The 16,905-nt window shown below is 41.8% G+C and overlaps 1 protein-coding gene across 5 annotated transcripts in view; it reads left to right on the top strand.

Annotated features, from left to right (window-relative positions):
* The window catches only part of SNX30 (sorting nexin family member 30), a 65,922-nt gene extending 50,525 nt beyond the window's left edge, over positions 1–15,397 (top strand). For 3 of the 5 annotated variants that reach the window (XM_073663283.1, XM_073663313.1, XM_073663322.1), the window contains 5 exons: positions 5,341–5,536; positions 7,840–8,039; positions 10,574–10,660; positions 12,132–12,284; positions 14,377–15,397. In XM_073663283.1, coding sequence (XP_073519384.1) covers positions 5,341–5,536; positions 7,840–8,039; positions 10,574–10,660; positions 12,132–12,284; positions 14,377–14,436 — 696 coding nt within the window. In that variant the 3' untranslated portion in view covers positions 14,437–15,397. The remainder of the gene's footprint in view (positions 1–5,340; positions 5,537–7,839; positions 8,040–10,573; positions 10,661–12,131; positions 12,285–14,376) is intronic. The other 2 variants (XM_073663294.1, XM_073663304.1) reach the window with 2 other exon arrangements.
* Positions 15,398–16,905: the final 1,508 nt, after the last annotated feature.

The raw sequence follows: 16,905 nt of genomic DNA, 5'->3' as shown, positions 1-16,905 counted from the left end.
TCTTTATCGATCTGAAAAAATGCCCAGGCTATGCAAGGCTTAGCACCCATGCGACCTGAAGAGCCACCACGACTTGTGGTGAGAGGCAGAGTTTGTTTGAGGATGCAGTTGTTGACGTGCTTCCAGTACTACGTCTCTGTCCAGGAAGGCGCAACCTGACCTCGTCGTCACTAGCATCTTCCTCCACCTCCTCTGCTGACCTCATCTCTTGGCTGACTGTGGGTTGACAGTAAGTGGGATCTCCGACCTCATCATCATCACCCTGTGCGTTATCACACCCGTCGTCCTCAGAGCCAACCTGTTCCTGCCCTGACAAAAAACTAAAGTTGTCGCTCCAATCAGGTATTTGAGTCTTATCATCGTCTTCCTCATTGTCTCCACCAACAGGAGTTACAGTTTGGGAATGAGGGTCTACATTATGGTCAGAACCTTCTGCGTCTGGTCCTGGATCCGACTCATAAAGATTCTGGGCATCAGTGCAGATCATTTCCTCGTCTGGATTCACAGAAGCGCTGGAGTCGACCTCTGATTCCCAGGCTATAGTATGAGTAAACAGCTCTGCAGACTCAACCATCTGTTCTACCTCATACTCAGACGAGCAGCTGGAGATTTGGGAGCTGTGAGGAAGCAAGTGCGATTGGGGTGACACCTTTGAGGACTGGAGTATTTGTGATGTTGAAGTTGATGTGGAGGAGAGCCCACTTAAAGGAGCACTTGATATCCGTTGAAGCACCTGCTGTTTTTGTGCCTCATCTGGAATTTGTAGCGATTGGCGTGGCCGTAAGAAAGGGATCTTATCACATTGTCCGCTAAAAGAAGTAGACATTTTAGTTTGGCTGGAAGATGGTCTTTCTTCTGCAGATGTTACTGTTGCTTTAACACCTACCCCACGGACACAACCTTTTTTCCCCTTCCCAACACGCCTATTCCCCTTTCCACCAGCAGCAGGCCTTTTTCCACTCATTTTGGTGGTTAACTAATTCACAACTCTGGAGTTGTTTGCACAAAAAAACAATGGATGGTAACCGAGCAGAGCTGAGTGGCCAAACTGTGGTATTAGGCCAAAACTATTGGCTGGGTTAGATGCAGAAAAAAATTATTTTGAATTTGCAACCTGATGGAGGTCAGTATAGATGGACTAATAGACCAAGTCCCACACACTGCTAGAAGCCCAAATATTTTTTCAGAGCTAGATGCAGAAAAAAATGATATTCAATTTGCAACCTGCTGGAGGTCAGTATAGAAGGACTAATAGAACAAGTCCCACACACTGCTAGAAGCCCAAATATTTTTTCAGAGCTAAGTGAAGAAAAAAATTATTTTTAATTTGCAACCTGATGGAGGTCAGTATAGATGGACTAATAGACCAAGTCCCACACACTGCTAGAAGCCCAAATATTTTTTCAGAGCTAGATGCAGAAAAAAATTATATTCAGTTTGCAACCTGATGGAGGTCAGTATAGATGGACTAATAGAATGATGCTATGCCCAAAAGATTTTACTTCACTAGGTGCAGTAAAAAAATTGGTATTCTATACACAGGTGTTATATCTTGCAACACAGATAGGCTACTCCACTGACTAACACACTCTGCAATAGGCCAAAAAGGATTAGCTTTGCTAGATTCAGCCAAATGCTGTGAAAAAAACTTGCACAGCACTGGCACAGACCTGCCTGGCAAAAACTGATAGGAACTCATGTAACCTAGTCCTGAAAAGGACTCCAATTACAATTAGTCTTTACTCCCACAATCTATCTATTTAAGAGCACAGACCTCCCTGATAAAAGTCGTAGGAAATGCTGTAACCTAGTCCTTAAAAGGACTGCAATCACAACTATTCCCTACTCCCAAGCTATCTGTATATTTGTGCGAAAATTGGCTTGAAATTAACAAGGTATAGCGCACACAGCAACAGCGGTGCCGTCTAACACGCAGCTGCAGCAGTGAGAAAATGGTGGCGACGGGGAAAATGGCTTGGTCTTATAGGGCAAGGACATGTGACATACACTGCCAATGACACATGCCCTTGCTTGTGTGAAAAAAAGCACTTCGCTCCGTGTGTGCGCTGCTGATAGGCTGACAGATTGCACCTCCCCACTGCAAATGCGGGAAAGAGAAAAAAAAATGGAGATCTTCATTGTTCCTGAAGAGATCCATCCCCTGCCCCTCCCCCCACCCCGCTGTACACTCAAACTGCGTATTAACATTAATTTTCATCATTACTGAGAAAAAATCCAGTTATGATTTTGGTGCACGAACAGTTATCGAACATAACCTCGAACAGCCGAATTTTTCTCAAATTGTTCGTGTTCGCCGAACGGCTCGAACACCGCCCAAAACAGCTCGAATTTGAGATTGGCGAACAGTTCGAGTAGAACAACGCTCATCTCTAATAATCACCCCCTCCCCCAGTGTTCACCCCCCCCGAAAACCCAGTAATCAGCCCCCTGCTCCTGCCAGCTCCTGCTCCCCTTTCTGCCCCAGTAATCACCCCCCGATGCTGCCGGCTCCTGCCCCAGTGATCACCCCCCTTGCTGCTGCTTCTGGCTCCTCCATCTCCTCAGCCCCCTCCTACGTCTGACCCGCCCCCTACGTCTGACCCGCCCCCTACGCCTGACCCGCCCGCTACGCCTGACCCGCCCCCTACGCCTGACCGGCCCCTACGCCTGACCGCCCCCACACGTGACTGCAGAAGGTTACACCAAGCACACACACGTACACTCACACTATAATAAAGTTTTGATATTTTTTTTTTTTTTTTTTTTTTTTTTTTTACACACGCACAAAGCACACAAAATGTCCTGCCAGTCCCGCTCATCCCAGTCTAGGGCGTACTCAGCTGAGGAGGCTATGTCAGGTTGGTGTGTGTGTGTGTGTGGTGTATGCACTACAATATACCACACCGCACACCAACCTGACATGCACTACACAATGGTGTCCGCTAACAAATTGGAACCCTTTGCGTTTGGAGAGTCCCTGTGTGCCCAAACATTGGAGCTCACCAACAAGTGACCCCATTTTGGAAACTAGACCCCCCAAGGCACCTATATAGATGCATAGTGATCACTTGGAACCCCCAGGTGCTTCACAAATTGATTGATAAAAATGAAAAAGTGAAAAAAAAACACTTTTTTATTTTTACGGATTAATTTCCTAAGGACCTGGGGGTCCCAAGTGCTCACTATGCATCTAGGTAAGTGCCTTGGGGGGTCTAGTTTCCAAAATGGGGTCACTTGTGGGGGAGCTCCAATGTTTGGGCACACAGCGGCTCTCCAAACGCAACATGGTGTCTTCTAACAATTTGAGTCGACAATTTGTTAGCGGACACCATGTTGCTTTTGGAGAGCCGCTGTGTGCCCAAACATTGGAGCTCCCCCACAAGTGACCCCATTTTGGAAACTAGACCCCCCAAGGCACCTATCTAGATGCATAGTGAGCACTTGGAACCCCCAGGTGCTTCACAAATTGATTCATAAAAATGAAAAAGTGGAAAAAAAAACAACACTTTTTTGATTTTTACGGATTAATTTGTGAAGGATCTGGGGGTTCCAAGTGCTCACTATGCATCTAGATAGGTGCCTTGGGGGGTCTAGTTTCCAAAATGGGGTCACTTGTAGGTGAGCTCCAATGTTTGGGCACACAGCGGCTCTCCAAACGGGACATGGTGTCCGCAAACAAATTGAATGGAAAATCGGCTCAAATTGTTAGCGGACACCATGTTGCGTTTGGAGAGCCCCTAATGTGCCTAAAAAGTGGAGCTCCCCCACAAGTGAACCCATTTTGGAAACTAGACCCCCCAAGGCACCTATCTAGATGCATAGTGAGCACTTGGAACCCCCAGGTGCTTCACAAAATGATCTGTGAAAACAAAAAAGTACTTTTTTTTTTTCACACAAATTTTCTTTTAGCCTAAATTTTTTAATTTTCACATGGGTAACAGGATAAAATGCATCCTAAAATGTGTTGGTCAATTTCTCCTGAGTACACTGATACCTCATATGTGGTCATAAACCACTGTTTGGGCGCATGGCAGGGCTCAGAAGAGAAGGAGCGCAATTTGACTTTTGGAGCTAATTTTCCATTCAAAAAGTAAAATGGCGCTCCTTCCCTTCTGAGCCCTGCCGTGTGCCCAAACAGTGGTTTATGACCACATATGAGGTATCCGTGTACTCAGGAGAAATTGACCAACAAATTTTAGGATGCATTTTATCCTGTTACCCATGTGAAAATTAAAAAATTTAGGCTAAAAGAAAATTTTTGTTAGAAAAATAAAAATGTTCATTTTTTTCTTCCATGTGGCTTTAGTTCCTGTGATGCACCTGAAGGGTTAATAATCTTCTTGAATGTAGTTTTGAGTAGCTTGAGGGGTGCAGTTTTTGGAATGGTGTCACTTTTGGGTGTTTTCTGTCATGTACACCCCTCAAAGGGACTTCAAATGTGATGTGGTCACTAAAAAAAATGGCTTTGCAAATTTTGCTGGAAAAAAGAAAATTTGCTGATGAACTTTGAACCCTTCAAACTTTCTACCCAAAATTTTTTTTTTTTCAAAAATTGTGCTGATGTAAAGTAGATATGTGGGAAATGTTATTTATTAACTATTTTGTGTCACATCACTCTCTAGTTTAGCAGAATAAAAATTCCAAATTTGAAAATTGCAAAATGTTCAAAATTTTTCCCATATTTTTGATTTTTTCACAAATAAACGCAAATATTATCGACCTAAATTTAATACTAACATGAAGCCCAATATGTCACGAAAAAACAATCTCAGAATCGCTAGGATCCGTTGAAGTGTTCCAGAGTTTTTACTTCGTAAAGGGACACTGGTCAGAATTGAGGAGGAAACCCACACAAACACGGGGAGAACATACAGACTCCTTGAAGATGTTGTCCTTGGTGGGATTTGAATCTAGACCCCCAGCGCTGCAAAGCAACAGTGCTAACCATTGAGCCACCGTGCTGTACATGCAGTCAGTATGTGTCCACTGCAGTCAATTAGCAGCGATCATATGGGCATTATGGCTCCCATCGCTGAGTGGTGATTCCAGTAGTACAGCATATGGTAACTACAGCTACTGATTGGCTACAACATGCTGACCACTTTAAACAAGTCCGGAAGGATCGCTGGAGCTTTTGCATTGGATCACTTGGGAAGGAAGTACTGTTTTTGTTTTTGTTTTTTTGTTATTGTTTTACAATATATACAGCTGTTTTATAATGGTTTTGGCAATAGATACCCCCTTTAAATTTTGTTTTGAATTACTTGACTGAGACTGATGTACCATTTTATTGTTTGAAGGGAAGTCCTTTTAATAAATGCTGTTATTTTTGGATCCTAGGACCTGAACAGCCACAAAAAGCAGGGTGTCACTTTGCTTTCCAAGATGGGGGACTCTGTGCGATATGTGACAAGTGGTTACAAACTAAGAAATCGACCACTGGAATTTTCAGCAATGACCGAGTACTTGGACACATTTGCACTGAAACTTGGAACCATTGATAGGATAGCACAGCGCATTATCAAGGAGGAAGTAGGTATGTTTTTTTCTGATATTTTTAAATGACCTACATTTTATTTTTATTTTTTTAATATGACTAAAGCTTACTGTATAGTAAGTTTAGGCAGCTTTTAGAATATTTTTCAATTCTTTATCACTGAAGGTCTTGCTGCCAATGAATAGAAAGTTCACTGACAACAAATAATAATAATAATAATTTTTATTTATATAGTGCCAACATATTCCGCAGCACTTTACAATTAAGCGGGGACATGTACAGACAATAAGTTCAATACAATTTAAGACCGTTTAAGCAGTTACATTAGGAGTGAGGTCCCTGCTCGCAAGCTTACATTCTACAAGGGAATAGGGGGGACACAGTAGGTGAAAAGTGCTTGTTATTTCAGGTCTGGCAATTATAATAAATAAGGATTTTCATATAAAGCTGCATGATCCGGTCATCAGCCTGTATGTTAAAGTGCAGTTATCATGTGCATGGAGGGTGTGGAGATGGATGAATAGTAGGGAGCAGATTCTGAATAATATTTAGATGGAGAGGAGAGGGAAACGTTAGTTTATGGAGTAGTTGAGGTGGTAGGCTTGTTTAAAGAGAGAGGTTTTTAAAGCGAGCTTGAAGACGTGGTGGCTAGGGATCAGTCTGATCGTCTGGGGTAGTGCATTCCAGAGAACTGGCGCAGCACGAGAGAAGTCTTGGAGACGGAGGTGCGTGGTTCGAGGTTCGGATTATGGGGGATCTTAGTCGTAGGTCATTTGTAGAATGGAGGGCACGTGTAGGGCGATAGACAGAGATGAGAGAGGAGATATAAGGCTGTGCAGAACTGTGGAGAGCTTTGTGGGTGAGCGTAATGAGTTTATGTTGGACCCTGTAGCGAATGGGCAACCAGTGTAATGACTGGCACAAGATGGAGGCATCAGTGAAGCGGCTGGACAGAAATACAACCCTGGCTGCCGCATTCAGGACGGATTAGAGAGGATCAAGTTTGGTAAGAGGGAGACCGATCAGAAGAGAGTTGCAGTAGTCCAGATGAGAATGAATAAGGGCGACAGTAAGAGTTTTAGCAGTTTCAAAGGTGAGAAAAGGTCGGATTCTCGAGATGTTTTTAAGATGCAGGTGACAAGAGCAAGTGAGTGATCACATAGGGAGTAAAGAAAAGGTTAGTGTCGAACATGACCCCAAGGCAGCGGGCGTGCTGCTTGGGGGTTATGGTTGAACCCTCCAAGGTAATTTCGATGTTAGGTAGAGTTAGGTTAGTAGAGGGGAGATACACAAGAAGTTCAATTTTGGAGAGATTCAGTTTATAGACAGAGGGAGGGCATGATGTTAGAGACAGCAGACAGACAATCCTTGGTATTTTGTATTAGGGTAGGGGTGATGTCAAGGGAAGAAGTCTATAATTGGGTGTCGTCAGCATAGAGATGATACTGGAACCCAAATCTGCTTATTGTTTGTCCAATAGGGGCAGGGTATAGAGAGAAGAGGAGGGGGCCTAGGACTGAGCCCTGTGGAACTCCGATAGTAAGGGGACGAGGAGAGGAAGAGGAGCCGGCAAAAGATACAGTGAAGGAGCTGTCAGAGAGATAGGAGGAGACCCAGGAGAGAACGGTTTCCTTGAGCCCGATAGATCGGAGCATAGTGAGGAGGAGCTGATGATCCACAGTGTCAAATGTGGCAGAGAGATCCAGGAGAATCAGCAGGGAGCAGTGACCTTTGGATTTAGCAGTTAGTAGATCATTAGAGACTTTAGTGAGGGCAGTTTCAGTAGAGTGTAAAGAGCGGAAACCAGATTGTAGAGGGTCGAAAAGAGTTATCTGAGACAAAGCGGATTAGACAGGAGTGGACCAAGCGTTCCAGGAGTTTAGAGATGAAAGGAAAGTTAGAGACAGGTCTGTAGTTAGCAGTGCAGTTCTGTTCGAGGGATGGCTTTTTAAGTAAAGGGGTTATGATGGCATGTTTAAATGAGGAGGGAAAGATACCTGAAGAAAGATTTGTAATCACATTACTTAGACAAATTCAGCAATAGTGGGACCTACAATATGCAATGTTTGAGCGACTGCATAAGTGTACAACTTTCGTCCTTTAAATTTTGTAATATTCTTTGCTTGTATGACTGGATTTATTTTTGCTGCAAAATGTAAGCACTGACTGCTCAGACATTTCATGTAAAGTAACCAGCCTTGTCAATTAACACCCAGTATAATTGGTATTGTTACTGTTCTAACACTAGCACTGCTTTCTGTCTTTTACCTTAATATTCTATTAAGTCTTGGAGTACAATAATGATCATACTAGCCACTGATTGACTTACTGCTCTATATTAGAGTACTTGGTGGAGCTTCGAGAGTATGGCCCAGTCCATTCTACATGGAGTGCTCTAGAAGGGGAGCTGCAGGAGCCCCTGGAGGGAGTGTCTGCCTGCATTGGAAACTGCAGCACAGCCCTGGAGGAGCTAACAGAAGTCATGACGGAGGACTTCCTGCCAGTACTACGAGAGTATGTCCTCTACTCTGAGTCTATGAAGGTGAGACTCGCTGACTGTAAACTGCGCTATAATGTATGTATGTCTCAACTGAAGTCTGAACTTACAAATATGATATCTGTAAGAGTTTCACAAGATGAGACCATGAGGGAATCTGCATACAAGTGATTAATATTACAGTTTGGGTTAAAGGGTTCATACTGAGATGAGAAGTTATCCACTACCACAACGATCTCTAGGCTCCTATTGAGAATAAAAGGAGCAGAGATGCGCATGGTTGACTTCTGCTCCATTCAGACAGGACTTTTCAGCGTCCCAGGTTCTTGGGATCAGTGGTACTTCCAGTCACAGCTGCTGCCACCATCTGATCGGCAAGGGTGCTAGGTGTCGGACCCTGGCCAGTCAGACATTGATGGCCTCTCTAAGGATAGGCTATCAATGTAAAAATAGGGGAAAACCTCTTTAATGACTTGGTCTGAAAAGGCTTTATTAAAGTGCAACTATCAGCAGCTTTTTGCTACGTTATCTGAGAACAGCATGATATAGGGGCTGAGACCCTGACTTCAGTTGTGTGCCGTTTAGCACCCTCAACCCCAAGGCTGTGTTCACCTTCCTAACCAGGCCAAATTTTACAATTCTGATCAGTGTCACTTTATGTGGTAATAACTCTGGAACGTCTCAAGGGATCTGTGATTCTGAGACTGTTTGCTTTTTTTTTTCCATGACACATTGTACTTTATGTTCGTGGTAAACTTAGTCCTATATTTTGTTTTATTTGTGAAAAAATACATCAATCTTTTTTTTGAACCATAATTTTTTTTTCTTTTGTTAGAAGGGTTAAAAATTGATCAGCAATTTTCCAACAATTTTTTTTTTTTTTCCGGGACCAAATCACATTTGACGTGCCTGAGATTCCTATGTGCTCAAAACCACATTCAATAGGTTTATTAACTCTTCAGATGCTTCACAGGAATTTAAAGCAATGTGAAGGGAAAATATGAAAATGTTAACTTTCCCACAAAAATTGTTGGTTTAGCCTCAAATGTTACCTTTTCCCAAGGCGAAAATGTGCCATGAAATGTGTTGTGCAATTTCTCCTAAGTATGCAGAAAACTACAGCTTGGGCACATGGCAAGGCTTGGAAGGGAAGGAGCACCATTTGACTCTTAGAGCGCAGAATTGACTGGAATACATAGTGGATGCCATGTCGCGTTTTTTCAGAGCCCCTGATGTGCCTAAACAATGGAACACCCCCCCCCCCCCCCCTGCACAAGTGACCCCATTTTGGAAACTAGACCCCCTCAAGGAAGTTATCTAGAGATGTGATGAGCACCTTGAATCCACAGGTGCTTCACAGAATTTGATAATGTTGAGCCTAGAAAATGAAATAATACATTTTTCCCACAAAATGTTGGTTTTGCCCCAAATTTTTCATTTTCACAAGTGTAACAGGAGAAAATAGACTGTACAATTTGTTGTGCAATTTCTCCCGAGTGCACAGATACCCCATATGGGGTGGAAACTACTGTTTGGGCGCACAGCAGGTCTCGGAAGGGAAGGAGCACCATTTGATTGTTGGAGAACAAAATTGTCTGGAATAGATAGCGGACGCCATGCTGCATTTTCAGAGCCCCTGATGTGCCTAAACAGTGGAAACCCCCCCACAAGTGATCCCATTTTGGAAACTACACGTCTTGAGGAATTCATCTAGGGGTGTAGTAAGCATTTTTAACCTTAAGGCGATTCACAAAATGGTATAACATTGGGCTGAGTAAATGGAAAATTACCATTTTTTTTTTCCACTGAAATGTTGCTTTGGTCTCAAGTTTTTAGTTTTCAAAAGGGATAATAGGAGAAATTGCATAAAAAATTGTACCATTCATTTTCTCCTGAGTGTGCCAATACCCTACATGTAATCGGGAACTACTTTACAGGCACAGTGGAAAGCTCAGAATGGAAGGAGCGCCATATTATAGTGCAGATTTCACTATAATCAGGCTGATGGCCCTAAATCATACTGTTCTCACATTACATGGCAGAAACCTGGTGACAGATTCCCTTTGCTCTAATTCTCAATCTCTCGCAGAAAAAAAAAATTGTCTGGTTAGTGTCCTGGACTCCACTAAATTGGCCTGCAATCTGTGTAGACATAACTGTCTGTAGCGATCACTGGAGTGGGTGTGGGGGCTTGCTGCATACTGTTCTGTGTATCCATGTCATGTAACATAATGTATCTCCGTCTAAAGTAAGCTCCGTGTAGCCAGGGTGTGTGTATATGTATAATCTATATTTTATTTATTTTTTACTGGTCTTTAAGGCCTAATTTATCAGACAGAGGGATTTGCATATCTTTTTAAGAACATAGCAGCACTCCCACTTTGACAATGTTCCAGCTATAAGGTATGGAATAGAAACACCTATTACTTTATGGATCCTACCTGATTATGCACATCTGGGGCCAATCTGGCTATAACTGAGATCAACATCTGAGTTTCCAGGATTTTTTTTTTGACAGTTACATTTACAACACCTTAAGATCTGACCACTGTGAAAAATGAGATGTCTTGTATTTCTAGAATGTTCTGAAGAAAAGGGATCAAGTACAAGCAGAATATGAAGCCAAACTAGAAGCTGCAGCTTTGAAACGAGAAGAGAAAACAGGAGTGAGTTGTTTTTTTTTTATTTCTGCTTTTACTAGCTCATTTAACTCTTGACATTAAAAAGAATGATTTTTTTACTTCGCTCATATGTTAAGGTGGCAAAAAAACAGCCTGTCAGTTTTATGTTTGAAGTGGATCTGTTAATCCATGATTCCACAATACAAATCGCACACATTATGAAATAGATCTAGACTTGTTGAGACTTTTTTTTATACTTCTTTTAAAACTCCTTGTAAGACTATCTGTATAATACATTCATCAGACTGGCTGTATAATCCTTTTTGAAAGTTTTTACATCCTGAGCTTGAGCTGCTCATCTTGAAATCTTAATTATACCCCAATTCTTACAAGGATTTTTAAAGGTAACCAGTCATCAGATCCATACTGCCTGAACCATAAGCAGCTTGAATCTGACCCTGGCTGCCCGATTGCAGCCAGGTATGTTTTTACTATGAAACGCTCGCCAGGGACTGGCTCAGACTTGTCTCTCTACTCCAGGGAGTGCATTGGACTAGTCAGCTGAGAATCCTAGTACCAGATCGGCTTTTCAAAGTACGTTCACTCAAACGCAGCAGTGGTGTGACTGGTTTAAGGGCATAAAATCGCAAAGTTGTAAAATATCTAAAATTTGACACATTTTGAAAAATTTGCTATTTTCATAAGTAACTGCAAAACAAACACATTTACCTAAATTGACCATTACCAAAGTACATTGTGTTAAGCAAAAAAAAAAATCAATCTCTGAATCACTGAGATATGAAGAAGCATTCCATAGTTAATACCACATAAAGTGACACATGTCAGATTTGAAAAAATGGGGTTTGGTCAGGAAGTTGAAGACTAGCTGCGACAGTAAGGGTTTAAAGCAATTCTGTCACCAGGTTTTTACCACCTAATCTGAGAGCAGTATGATGTAGCGACAGAGACTCTGTTTCCAGCGATATATCATTTATTCGACTGCTTAGTCTAGTTTTTATATAATCCCTGATTTAACAAGCAGGAGATTATTAATAGAGGACTAGTTAACCTACTATCATGTAGTCAAGCATATTGAAGAGCTCTGTATAACCCCACCCCCACCACTGATTGGCTGATTTCTGTGTACACTATACAGCTTTCTGCCTATCAGTGGTGTGGGCGGAGTTATGCAGAGCTCAACATTCAAATAACTGGTAGATCTGCAGCCGATAAAACCGGGATTTTATCAAAATGACAGCAAGCAGCCCAGTAAGCGACACATTGATGGAATCGGGGTTTCTGCCCCTACATTATGCTGTTCACGGATGGAGTAGCAAAAACCTAGTGACAATTCCCTTTTAAGATCTACCCTGATGGCTATCAGTAGTGTACAAGCGATTGTTTGCCCATAACCTGTGTTAATACTATTTTTTCCAGAAACTACTTTGTTTGTGTCTTTTAATTACTTAATTTTTTTTTTGTTTTATTATTTTCTTTTTCCCTTTTATGATGTCAGGTGCCAACTGAGGTAGAAAAGTGCCAGGACAAGGTAGAATGCTTTAACGCAGATTTAAAGGCTGACATGGAAAGGTGGCAAAATAACAAGAGACAAGATTTCCGCCAGCTGCTAATGGGAATGACTGACAAGAACATTCAGTTCTATGAAAAGGTAGAACAACTACATGTCTAATTTAAATTGTTTAGCCGTTTATTACATGTGAGATTGCGCCTGCAGTAGGTCAGCAGTGGTATGCAAATATGAATCTTCACATTAAGGTATCACAAGTTATTCCTGGTTATTTGCAGGAGCATTCTGCACAAAGTGACGCTGTCGCTCATATTATTAAGTGGTTATTGGTGGGAAATAATCATTAGAGGTTAGTTGTCTGCTTAGCCAAGTGTTCCCCCTAAGGTAGTATTGTTGGGAATTACTGCATTGGAAACATTTTGACCTACTAGCAACTGATTTTATGTTTGTACTTCTACATTTTAAATCACTCCTTTAGTGCACTTACAAGAAAGACTAGAAAATAACTGGTCAGAGAGAAATTTAACAATCAAAATTTTTTGGTATTTAATCAGTTCATTTTTTAGTCCAATTCGCATTACCAGAGAGATTTCACTGGGGGGAGTACTTCTTCCTCTTTCATAAGCAGGGAGCAACACCCTGGGGATAGATGAGCGTGTCCTCACAATAGTATAGGTCAGGCTCAGCGTGAGACATGTATTGACAAACAGTCTGCTTTCCTTACTGCAAAGTGATGACTTCCTGGAGTATAGCAGACCTGAGTGTGATTAACTAACAGCTTTCATCTCTCATTTCTGGCAGTCATTGTGGGGTATGGGGCAATACTGCAGAAGTTGAGTCTTATTACAAACACTTCTACTATATCCTCTCTAAAAGTGCTGCCAGCTCTGCCAATCATACGTAGACATCCGCATACAAGGGTGAAAAAACGAGCCCCCCCCCCTACAATATCTTAAAAACCTAACATAACAGCTTGCTTTCCTCACTGCAGAGTGATTACATGTGTCGAAGTACTGCAGACCGGAGTGTGATTAACGGCTCTCATCTTTTCTCTCCAGCAATAGAGTTGGCTGCACTATACTTGCTTTGGCAATACTAATGTGTATATGGGATAAGATACTTGGAAAGATGTGAAACAATGTATAGGACTTGTCATATAAATTATCGTGTACATACATACATACATACATACATACATACATACATACATATTATTCACTGGACAGGACCTATTCGGGAAAAATCACCAAGAATACCAAAGAAGAAAACACGACCGAAAAGAGATCAAGGTATACAATGTAACAAAATTTAAAAAAACATTTTAATGAATACATTCAGGAAATAAGTAGCAGTCAAAGATCTCACATCTTACGTTCCCAGGAGACATGTATGGTATCTACCCCGACGCGCGTTTCGGCGTAAGCCTTCGACAAGGGCATCAAATAGATGTTGATGTGCAGATCTCTTACCACTATGCACTTTATTCCATGTCCATGAGACTCAAACTGTGATTACAATTTTTATTATAACTTGTGTATATTTAGTGTGAGTGCCTGTCTTTGCAGTGCCACCCATGTATTCATTAAAGGTTTTTTAATTTTGTTACATTGTATGCCTTGATCTTTTTGTTCTGGTTTTCTTTTTTGGTATTCTTAATGTATATATGGTCCCGGCAGTAAAGTTCTATTGAATTTCAGAGGATAGATACTGGAAGTATTTGTAATGATACTCCTCCCCCCACACTGACAGCCAGAGATGAGTGCCAAATGCTGTCAGTTTATCACACTCAGATCTGCTGAGCTCAAGTATATGTCATCTCTCTGCAGGGAGGCGAGCAGAAAGTTTAGCAGTACATGTCTCACACTGAATCTGTTCTAAGATATTTAAGGGGCATGTTCTTCTTTCCCCAGTGTTACTGCCTGATTATGATTGGTCAGTGTCCGAAAAGGAATGACTACATGCCCTCAGTGAAATCTCTGTGGTAATGTCCACTTTGACTTAAAAAAATAAAAACTGTTTAGGTGCAAAACACCTTGCTAATATCTCTGCAACGGAGACGCAAAGTAAAAAAAAAATGATTCTGCTCTGCAACGCCAATTATATTCGGTGTCCAGTTCACCATGACAAAAGTTGGTGAAAGGTCCTCTTTAACTGAACCAATTTGGTTTGTGAGATAACCCCTTCAATGCTGTTGTCTTTTGTTAACACACTTTCATTAATTCTCTTTCCTAAGTGCCTTACAGCATGGGAGTCCATTATACCACTGCTGCAAGACAAACCAGAACCCAAATGAAGAAGCTGATAGAGACCGAGGACCGTCTTGCACTAAGCTTGAACCTACTAAATCTCACATTGGTCAAATCTTTGTGATATGTGACTAACGAGCTAAAGACGTTGACTTAAACTTATGTTACAATGCAAAAACACCCACTTTTATTCTCCCTCATTTTCATGTCCTCCCCCTATTTCTGCGACTACAGTGTACATGGAGATTTCTCATGGAATATTTCAACAGCAGCTGTTTGAACGGAGTCGAGAAGAGGCATGAACAGGCTTCTGAAAACTGTCTCCACCACTCCTGAAGGAGCTTTCCATTTTCTAAACACTAAGTGAAAACTACGTCAACATTTGTGAACCTGCTGCGTGCAAGTCAATGTCACCATAAGGGGATAGTCTCAAATGGCAAATTTATAGTTTGAAAATCTGTTCCATTAACCCGAATAGGATTGTTTTGTGGCAAGCACATGGATTTCTGTAGGCGCCCTATTCAGGTGAATAGGACAGTGGCAAAACTTTCAAACAAATCTGCCACTTGTGAATTCACCCCAACACGGCTTCCCACTTTTTCCAAATAATTTAAATGGTTTCTATAGTTTTTTTTGTTTTTTTTTTAACATGCCTTCAACTGTTAGTACTAAAGATTTTGTGTACAGTCCAATTTTTCTTTTCTTCTTTCTCATAGGAGGATCCTAATGTTCGCATGAGCTGTATTGGTGGCATGAAGTAGTTTCTCTTCAATGTTATTTTTATTTCCCCAGAGATCGAAGCTGTAAAACCTGCTAAGTGTTGTATCTCTGCACAAGGAGCCAGGATACGGAGGGAAAATTAAGTTTACACTGGGGCCTTAATTGAAGTACATCAAAGGGAACAACTAATTAGGACTTTTTGTTAATGTTTTTGAAGTCTGTGCAAAAAAAAAAAAAATGAAATGTTTATGACTTTTTTAAATAATAATAAAATATATTTGAAAGCTTTTTATTTTGTATTAGTGTTTTTATCAATGCGAAGGAAAAAAATATCTGTCTAATACCTTCACTTACTGGTTCCTCTCATTTGCAGTTATTAATACACTGGCCTGTATTTTTGCTAAAATGGGAACAAGAAAGTGTATTCTGTCTAGTATATTAGTAGAGTATTCCATCTGACATTCAGTTTCACAGTGATCAAATTAGGAATAATGGTTTTGTAGAACAGATGATCAGATCCAACAATCATATTTCAATATTTTTATTAATCTATTTACTTTTCATAGGCCATAACTCATGTAACTGATTTTTTTTTTCAAGGCACTTTTCACACTATTATTTTAATAGCATATATTAGTTATATATATATCCTTTTTTATCCTCTATGAAGTACAAGCAAATTAAAATTCTACAGATTTAGAAAATAGATTTTTTTTTTTTTAGTGTCTCTGATGTAGCAGGGGGTAAAGATGTTGTTAAAATAAAGAAAATTCATGTCCCTATATATTTGTCAATCTGTAAAACCAAAGTGTGCATTAGTTGCTCTCACATTTAGGCTAGTGCTAGACAGCGATTTTGGGCACTATACTTGTCATGCGATCAAAGTTCGACAAATGTCGCTGCTACATCATAGTGCAATACAAGTAAATGCATGGTCACTGTAGCCATGAGGGCACTGCAAAAAGTCAAAATGCGTCTGATTTTTTTTTCCGACTGTCTTGTGGTAGTACCCTCAGGATTGCAATGTGACCACATTCAGTTGTGTTGTGTAGCAGCAATATCTAGCGAACTTTTTTCACATTTTGGGGACTTTACCGGCTCTGGACAAGTGAGCGCTGCCTGAACTCTGCCTGTGTGTCTGCGCATGCATGCTGACTGTTACGGATCCGGGTGGTGGAACCTCTGTGCTGCTGTGCAAGGAGGGACCAGAGGGGCGTAACTAGGTATCAATTCGGACTGACCAAGGTCGTACGGCGGCTCAATCGACTCTGTGACCAGGGAAGGACCGAGCAGAGGGACCAGGTGCTACTCTGGGACCGACCTTGTATGAGAGCAGGTGACTCCCACGGGTCAGAAGGCAGGGACTGACCGGTACAGCAGATGAGCACGACAGGCAGGCTGACGGGTGATCTGAGTAGACGGACTGGCAGACTTGGCAGGTAACAAGCAGGAGCCTCCAGGTAGGCTGACAGGTAGGCACGGCAGGTAACAGGCAGGTGCTTCCAGGTAAGCAGGTGGCGGTCAGGGCCCATAGACAGACTGGCGGACTGGACTGTAGACAGACTGTCGGACTGGACCTGAGGGCTGAAGCAGAGTTTTACACACACAGCTACAACCTTGCACGGGCACCTCCATTTTGGAGGAGGTGCCTTTTATATGAGAGGTCCTCCGGCCATTGGCCGGGGACTCCTTAGGACGGCGCGCACGGCCCCCTTAAGAGGGAGGGGGAGCACGCACACGCGCCCTAAGCACAGTGCCCGGGAATCTGCGCGCGCCGGCAGAAGCAGGAGCACCAG

Source organism: Phyllobates terribilis, unplaced genomic scaffold, assembly GCF_046119375.1.
Source record: "Phyllobates terribilis strain yellow unplaced genomic scaffold, ASM4611937v1 Scaffold_1__5_contigs__length_1240528914, whole genome shotgun sequence".
Taxonomy (NCBI): Eukaryota; Metazoa; Chordata; class Amphibia; order Anura; family Dendrobatidae; genus Phyllobates; species Phyllobates terribilis.
This window is presented reverse-complemented; position numbering and strand designations above follow the sequence as displayed.